At 31.8% G+C, this 9,274-nt stretch overlaps 1 protein-coding gene across 2 annotated transcripts in view; it reads left to right on the top strand.

Moving 5' to 3' along the window:
• The first annotated feature begins 4,513 nt into the window (after positions 1 to 4,513).
• LOC148274576 (uncharacterized) overlaps positions 4,514 to 9,274 on the top strand; it is a 28,973-nt gene continuing 24,212 nt past the window's right edge. Inside the window, exons 1-3 of one of the 2 annotated variants that reach the window (XM_088236925.1) lie at positions 4,514 to 4,696; positions 5,308 to 5,410; positions 8,069 to 8,145. In XM_088236925.1, the coding sequence (XP_088093051.1) occupies positions 8,075 to 8,145 (71 nt within the window). In that variant the 5' untranslated portion in view covers positions 4,514 to 4,696; positions 5,308 to 5,410; positions 8,069 to 8,074. The remainder of the gene's footprint in view (positions 4,697 to 5,307; positions 5,411 to 8,068; positions 8,146 to 9,274) is intronic. The other variant, XM_088236924.1, reaches the window with a different exon arrangement.

Raw genomic sequence — 9,274 nt, 5'->3', positions numbered from 1 at the left:
AGTTTTTTTATGGTTCGCAATCAGATTCTTTCTTTAAATTCTGTACAATTTCAACAAATTATTTCTTTTTATTATCCAATAATCAAAAATAATATTAACTGGCATTTAATGCATTTTTGAAAACCATATTCCTACATAAAGTGCATTCCTGTTGGTAGAAGAGCAGAGTTTGACATTTGGAAGAAGAATTGAGTATTTTAAAATGAATTTTTCGAATTTTGGAAATCATTTTTTACGTTTGTCCGAAAGGTTTTTACACACATGGCACAATCAGGCATTTTGGTTTCGAATTAAATGTCAATGTCACGTCAAAACCAGGCTAGCGGTTAAAAACGACGAAATACGCGTTAGGCGTGACTGAGCGTTTGGGCATAAGTTTAGTGTCATAATTTTAGAGGGCTCAGGGTGCGTCTATGTGTATAGGTCGATGGTTTTATTTTATTTAATTATTTTAATCTATGGTTGCGTAAGAGCATTATAAAGTAAAGTTTTGTAAGAACACTTAATATTCTAAATAATGTTTAATCTTAATAGGAAACGCGGTCTGACTTTTCTTCATACAAACGTACTCCCGTATTTTCTCCCTAAATTATGGCACTTGAGCAGTAATTTCTCACACTATGAGTATTTACTATTAGCGTATTCCTATTGCTTTGCCCAGTTGTAGGTATCCACTGTCTTCGGGCGCACGGTATACAAATATTTGTCAAAATAACAAAGTCATATGATAACTATTTTAGAAAAACACAAGACATACCGACACAGAAAATTTTGAACTGATACTCTATCCAAAAAATAATGAAATAGGTCCAGTTTTGAGGTTCGGAAAACGGGACAACGAAACTTTGATTTTGTTTTTTTAGTTAGGCATAAAAGGTTCGATATGCGGTTATCTCTCTCGCATTGTATCGGGGAGGCATCTGCAATATAGTGATAGAAAAACAATGTTCAAATACATGTTTATCAAAATTCGCTCCATCATCACAATCCTCACTCCTCACAATTTATGTTAACCGAAATACAAAAAGAATAATGTAGGTACTATGTATATCTGTACATATCTTATTTGAACCAAACACAATAATAGAATTAAAACTGTCGATTTTGTTCATTTAATCTATAAATTTAGAAATATCAAAGCATTGCCGAGTTCCGCTCGTTGTTAATAATATCGGTTGAGGGTTAAAAATCTTGTGAGTTTACTAAAATTTGAACTTACTAAAAATGATGTGGTTGAGGATTAAAATAATTTATGCTTTTACATTATTATTTTATTTTATAATTTGATAAAAATATGCATGCTTGAATATGCGTTTTTAAGTACTTATAACTTCTGATTAGTCATTGTAAAAATTTGCTTGTGACTACATGTTTAATATACATACTTTAAGTCAATGCAACTCGTGGTTATCGAAAGACGTCATTTTACACCGATGTTCCTACATCAAAATTATGGATCATTAAAAAATATAATTCGACAGGTATTGACATAATTTAAAAAAAACTTTCTTGTTTGTTTATTACGTTACCACTTATCTATTTCCCGGTAACCGTTCCACTTTTTTGTTTATGTACTTTATTACAATTTTTAAGGAAACAATATAATACAAACCGGATTGTGGTCCCGTGGTAGCGTCTCAGACTCATCAGTGGATCAAAAGTTCGTGGTTCGAATTCTGCTCTACCACAACTCGATTCCCATTTTTAGCACAAATTATTTAGTAACGACGATAACAAAATATTATTATTCCTAAAAATATTTTATTTGAAAAATTCTTCATAGAAATAAATTACACTAAGATAGATGTTTTCTATACAGTATGGTAGGAGAAGTGACGTCCAAAGGCAAAATGTAGGTTCATTTTATATTGAGGGGTATCCGAATCACCCCCATGCATGTTCTCCGATTTAGCGTAGTTTTCGACTTATCGACCGGATCGGTTTTGTTTAATTTTATAATTTGTGGAAGGTTTTTTAGAAATTTTGTTTTGTAACTCTTTTTTTTTATTGTGTACTTTCACGCATAAAATATTGACCTTTAGGTCATTTTAATGGCGAATTTACGTTCGAGCGAGTCAGACAAAAAAGCGTCGGGGTTAAGGTCAGGGGAGCGTGGAGGCCAACTCATTGGTCCGTTTCGTCCGATTCATCTGTTTGGGTACGTTTCGTTTAATTCGCACTTGCGTTGCGTAGTGACAGGGGGCGTCGTCATTTTAAAACATCATAATTCGTCTAAGTTCGAGATTCACATCTTCCAGCAACAATGGTAGTTCGTTTTCCAACAAAAACTTTTTTAGGTTTCTGCATTAATTCAGGACAGCGCGGCAGTTGCGAAATTACTTAAACGAAACGTACCCTAAAAGATAGACGGACCAATTAAACCACGCTCCCCTGACCTCAACCCCATCGATTTTTGTTTGGGGTTTTTCTAAAAAAATAACAAACGCCCGTTCTTGTTCGAGTGAACAAGAGCTGAGGGGGAAAATTGAAGAAACCGAACGTGTGGAAAAAGAGATCAGATAAGCTTGTAGACGATTTAAAAAAAAAATCTTACGTAGGTGTAGGATGTGTATTTCTATTGAAAACATTAAAATATATATTTATATTATCACAATCAACTGTCACAAAAAAATAACACAAAAAATAAAATTTTTCCTAGAAAAGCTTTTAAGTTATTTTTTCTAAGTTTACATACTTTTCATCATAATTTGCTTTAAAGGAATGATCAAAAATTCAATATTTTTTTATTTATTCAAATTTTCCACCTCAGTATCTTTGAAGGCTGATTTCAGCGAATAGTAGCCATTTAAGTAATAATTTTTAAAATTTATTTTTAAAGCTTACAGTCTAGCGCAGTTTTTAAAGATACCCAGAAACAAAGTAATTGCCTTTTAGATTTTAAATTTAAATTTTAAAATTCAAGTCTGACTCGCTCGAACGTAAATTCGCCATTTAAGGTAAAAAAATGTAGCTTTCATCAATGTTGCGAAGTTGGTTATTTTATACCGGAAAGTACAATTCAATATGCGATTTCAGACTGCTACAACGACTGCTGCTGAAATTCATTAACTTTTCTTGGAACGAATAATTATTATTAATTAATAATACAATTCTCTAACTCATATAGTGTCCATGCGGCTCGACTGTCGACTGTGGAATCATCTCCCATCCACCATCAAAGATGTTACTACATTATCTTTGTTTAAATCACGTCTGAATAAACATCTCCTTTCTCTTCCTTAATCTCTCCTCCTTTCCTTTCTCCTCTTTTTTCCTTTTTCCCATTGAGTAATAGTTTTGAAAGAGATTTTTATAAACATTTAATATAACAATATATAATATCAAGATTTTTAAAATCAGTATTCTGTACATTAAAAATGTTTTTGTGTAAGTTTTGTGAAAGCACCATCACTACATAATCGACCTATTCATGATTCGATTAAATGAAAATACCTACATATTCATAAATCAGTGTTTTTAATCCATAACTTAATACTCGTACCTATTTTTGTATATTTACTATTAACAATCGCAGCGAAATTTAGACGAACGCAGAAGCATCCTGTGTATATTATATTACCATATCAATAGCAACTAATAAAGCAATAGTTGTCTATGTCACGCTCATAAGCGTGTCTGAGCGCGAGAGAGACGGAGATTATTTTCATAATGCGTATGCCGTGCGATGTCATACCATGGGCTTATTCACGGATACTATATAATGCGCATGTGTAAGTATAGCGCACGCGCCAGCTTAAAAAATCCACCAGTACGTACAGGGGATAACGTAAAAAATCAAAATGGTTTTACAGAATATTCAGTACGTAAATGACGTGCTAGCAACGCGTTCTCCACCCCCGCGAGAGCGTTCAGAATACCAGCCTATGAAGCTTTTATTTTGTATACCTAAATATGTTTTATTATTTAAAAACAAATATTGTATCTTATATTTGCCGGAAATCATGGCGGGGAATTTAAGAAGACATATTGGCACATTAAAATAAATTAAAATAAATAAGAACGAAAAAAAAATTAAAAAAATTAAATATTTAAAAAAGTAAATGGTTGCTTACTTCTGCAGGGAGAAACAAGGAGGGGGGAGGGGGAGTCTGATGCGCCGACACTGCGCGGCCGCACTCCCCTCACTTCTCCACTGCAGCCATTTGTTCTTTTAAATATTTTATTTTTAAAAGTTTTCTTTTTTCTAAATATTTTTTTAAATGTGCTAATATGTATTCTTGCCCGTACTGATCATTGTGGTTTCGGATGTGACAGGGTTTAAAGAACATCCTGTATACCACACCACGAAGTGGACGTAAATAATGTTTTAATAAATAATCTCCCCTTCACCCTCGACACAATATAATTGAAACGATTCAATATATCTTACTAATTCGGAGTAATTAAAACCTCTAATTCAGCCCTGATAATTTCTAAACTAAGATACGGGTAGATGCTGGAATTTATGGGCAGTTGAGAGTTGTGAATTTCAGTCCATTTCAGTTCAGTGTTCAGTCTGAATGTGAACTTGTTTACCGGCGGTATACTGACAACTGACACCGAGTGCCGACATTATTTATTCTGACTATTGACCTCACTTCCCATAGATTATACTTCTTCTCCTTTCAAGATTAATCAGTGAAAATTGCTTGTGTTTACATATCACCAATAACATAGTCAAAACTAACAGAGAAAGGTATTTAAATTGATGTTTTTTTTTCAGTTTTATAAATTTAATTGTAGTTCAATAATTCATTCACCCTCGAGTCTTTTTTGTACTCAATCATGAGTCACTTTAAAAAAACAAATCGTATGCTAATCTGAAATTATTTATATACATCGTTTACATTGTGTTCACGTAAGAGATTTATGCTTTTCTAAATACCATCAAGATCTCATGACTCTGTACGTTTGCAGTTTAAGAAGTCGAAAAATTTAGTACCTACATATTAATTTATGTGTAAAGAGTTCTTTTGACCCAAAGATAACCAATACATCGGGGTCAGTTTCATTTCATGCAAATATGTACCTATTACGCACACAATATCGTTTTGTTTTAAATAAATCAATTAATTTATAATAGTTCTAATCTTTCTACTTATTGAATGTTATTGATAATAATTGGCTCGTTCATAAGACACGTAATGGGCATTTTAATCATTCTTAGAATACGAATAAACTTATGTATTTTCACCAGCTAAAAAAAATAAAATATATATACATTTTAAAAGGAAATACTTACATAACTTTATTAAATAAATTATTAGTTCTTAACACAATATGTATTTGATTACTTTGTTTTAAAAGGATCGTATGTATGTATCATCATCACCTTCATAAAAAAAGTTTGTTTTGTGTGTGAAAAAAACAGTTTTGATGTGGCTCCATTTTAGTAGATAAAATATCAAAGGTTCGTTAATTGAATTATGTTTTCTGTATAATCCATAAATTGCTATCGTATTTTTGTTCGTGTAGATTTTAGCTTGTTGGGTTACCATGCATGAAGGCATGAGTTCGAATCCTAACAGGGTGGACGAAAAATATTCAAAGCGGTTTTGCATAATATTTTATGATTTTGATAAAATTATAAATAAAGTTATCAATAAAACTTCTTGGTTTAGTTTTACTTTTTTATTATTAAATGCTTAATCCCAATTTCGGTCTAACAACTCCCAAAAATGAACTTTTAGCTAACTTGTAAATATTTTTGTTTTCCCTTTTTTGTTAAAATACTTATTTGATCTCCGTATCTCCAAAATATGTTATAAGTAGTATAAAAGCTGTAAACTTTGTAAACAATTTATCTGTCTTGAAGATGCCTACTTAGGCAAAAGCGCTCGTTGGTCAAAATAATAAAAAAGTAAAACTAAACCAATAAGTCTTATTGATAACTTTAGTTATAATTTTATCAAAATCATCAACTATGGAGTTTTATCAAGAAATATCATAAAAAACATCAATATTATAATATTTTATATTTCCCTGGACGATATTGAAAACATCGTTATCGGTAAGAAAAAACAGGAGTAGCAATAAAACAAATCTATATATTTAACATTTAAAAAATTGCATTTTAGGTAGGCACTAAACTAGATCACTAACATTAATCGATTATTATTAGGTAAAACGGGGACTTAAATATATTTAACGTATTTTCGATCATTATTATTAATCACAGAACTTCTGTTAGGTACATATTAAACTAAAATTTGGCATATTCTTAGGATAAGTAATGAATGAAATAACTAAGATTTTTTTCACAACCCTAATAAATCCCCATAATGCCCCGTAGTTGGGGCAGTATGGGATGTTTGCTTAATATTGCATTTTTTAATGGAATTTCGATCACTTCGATATTTTGCGTGCGTGGTACATGTTACATCACCATTCAAATGCAGCAACACATTATTGCTGAGCGAAGCACCAGAAAATCGGGTAAACTAGTTGAACTAGATCAGAAACGTCTCACTGGTCATCCATCTGCGACAACTACATTTTTACAAAAATATGATGCATTGATTTTCACTTTAAAGTATCCGATGTAGATCTAATCTAAAAGATTAACAATTTTTTTTTTTCATATTTGTCATAATTCTTACGTTTTCACACACTTTTTTATGCTCACAGAAAATTAAATAAATCCATTATGCCCCTCCCTCCCTTCTCCTAGATTGTTACAAAGTTTTAAAGTGCTATTAAGAGACAGCTGTACCAAAGTGAAGTTTGAAAAAATTGACGTTACCTAAATAATGTATTGTTGCGTTTCGTCCAAATGACAAAAAAAGTTGTTTTATTCATTCAAAAATTAAATCCATTTCGACGAAAACGATTATTTAATATAATTTATCTCTCATTGCCCTGGTGTGTAGTGTTTTTTTGGTGCAGCTGCCCCTTATTTGAAAACTAAACTATTATGTATAAAGATAAACTACGAATCACCTCATTAAAAAAATATAGAACCAGGTTGTACTCCCTAATATTGTAGATTCAAATCCCTTTCTACTACATCTCGATTTCCATTTTTCTAGCAAAGTTATTTAGACTTAAAAGTCTAAAAGTCTTTCCTAAAGGAAATGGCCTGAAAATTTGAATATTTGAGTAAACAACAAGAACTCAAGTATTTCTGTTTTTAAAAAAAACTAAAAATATTGAACATAATCGTAAACCTATTTTCGGCATGTGAAAAATATATTTTATCTGAACTAAAAATAATCATAAAATCAATATTATTTTATGAGAATGTAAAATAAATACGATAATATGTTACGATCATTTTTTTAATATAATGTTATGTCTACCTATATGAACACATAATATTATATTTTTAAAACCTGCCGTCACTACTTGATAGTATATTACACAAAGGCGTATTTTCATTATTAATTTCAGTGTGGAAAAAACAAATAGTATTAATATTTAAAGTTTAAAGCATTAACTTTGTACATAAACATTTGGACAAACTCAGAATATTGCATTAACTTTGTGGTCAAACATTTTAAAATATGTTATTAAATATTTGTGTATGACCATTTACCGACCTCTTTTTGTTTACCGGTTTCGAGACGTACCCGTCCTTCATCAGGACACCAATTAAACCAACATGCAAAAACCCACTAAACACCTTCACCACAGTTGTTGCACAACAATATAAAACCAACATGTTATGTTTTTTACTGACAACCCTTACATGCACTAATTAGATCATAAAAAAGGTTTGATGTTGTGGCAGAAATAGTTGAAAAAAGAGAGGGGATGAAGGGAGGGGCGTGAGTTTAAAGGTGACCATTACAATGGAACATCGTATAATGGGCTATATCGAAAGGCTTTTTGATTATTGATCAAAGGAACATTCTTTTTTCAATCTTTCCTAATGTGAAATATTTCCATATTATTTACTCATTTTTTATTTGTATGTGAGATTTTAACTCCCGTATCTTTAATTAAGTCGTGATTAAAATCGATTAGGTGATTTGAGAATTTGGAGAAATTGTTATTGTGAAGACACCTCGTGTGTTCTTTATCGCGAATTTCAAAATTAAATATCCATAAATACTTTTATTGTTTTCAGGGCAACATGAAGTTCCTTCCAGTTTTTCCAGTACTCATTTTATTAATATTCCCAGCTACCCAAGCCAGAGAAGTAACGTAAGTATTTTATATTTTCATTATTAGAGATTATAGGGAGCACATTGTCGGCAGTAAATAAAACCAACACACGATAACATCATCATCCCTTTATTCCTACATAGAACATCGTACCTAATGACGCATGCACTGCATTTGTACAATAGTACATACTTTAATTATTGCAACATAAGGCCCATTTTAACATTACTACATTTAAACATTATTCTTTTCACACCATGATAAAAATCCACACTGCACGATAAAATAACTTAGGGTGGATTGATATTTATTGAATTATAATGATTTTTTTTTATTTAATGCCTCGCAAACGCAATAACCAGTCTGACTTATCTCCACCGATTTCTAGCTGCGTGATTTTTACCTGAAAGTAGCCGCTGAATAATTCAAAAATAAATACACACCTAAGAATGTAATAATAGAACGATAGAAGATAGAAGAAAAATTATAGACCTTTTAAATTTATTCAAAATTGTAAATTCAAAATGGGATTGCCCTGAACTATTATCTCTCATCAACTTCAGGGTGCCTGGAAGAATGACTAGACAGGTGCCACCGTTTTGTAGCAACAATTCACGGACAGTGTATACTTGTAATGCCGTATTAAATAGACTTCGTGAACTCGGCAATAGTTATTCCCACGTATCTGATATATTTAGTGTAGGGCAGGGGTCTCCAAACTTTGAAGCCTTCGGGCCATAATGATTTTTTCAGTTTGTTCCAAGGGCCAAACCAGTTTTAATTTTTCTGCCCTTAACTATATTTCTAGATTAGAATAGTCGCAAAGTGCGCGACCTAAGCAAACTTACGCTTTTTTGCATTTCAATTATTACTGTGTATTGTGACACTTAACGACATCTAGTGGCGCGTAGTGGTACTATGTATTGAACTATGTACTATCTATTTCAGCTACTCGCTAACAGGTGGCATTAGTCGTAATTAAATATTTAAAATTACCGCGTTGGTTCGAGAAAGTTCTGGTTCTGGCTAGTGTATTCCGATCACTTCGAGATGGCAGTAATTGCATATAAAAAGGCTAGCGGCGCAACCGCGAGTCAGTCTGCGAAAGGAGAAAGGCGAAGGAAGCGAAACTGTCTATTGTGAAATAAAGTAACACCCGTGCATAAAA

This window comes from Micrasema longulum, unplaced genomic scaffold (genome assembly GCF_059751315.1).
Source record: "Micrasema longulum isolate JH-2025_06_02 unplaced genomic scaffold, ASM5975131v1 h1tg001620l, whole genome shotgun sequence".
NCBI lineage: Eukaryota > Metazoa > Arthropoda > Insecta > Trichoptera > Brachycentridae > Micrasema > Micrasema longulum.
Note: the sequence above shows the minus strand (reverse complement) of the source record. Positions and strands in the feature narration are given on the sequence as shown.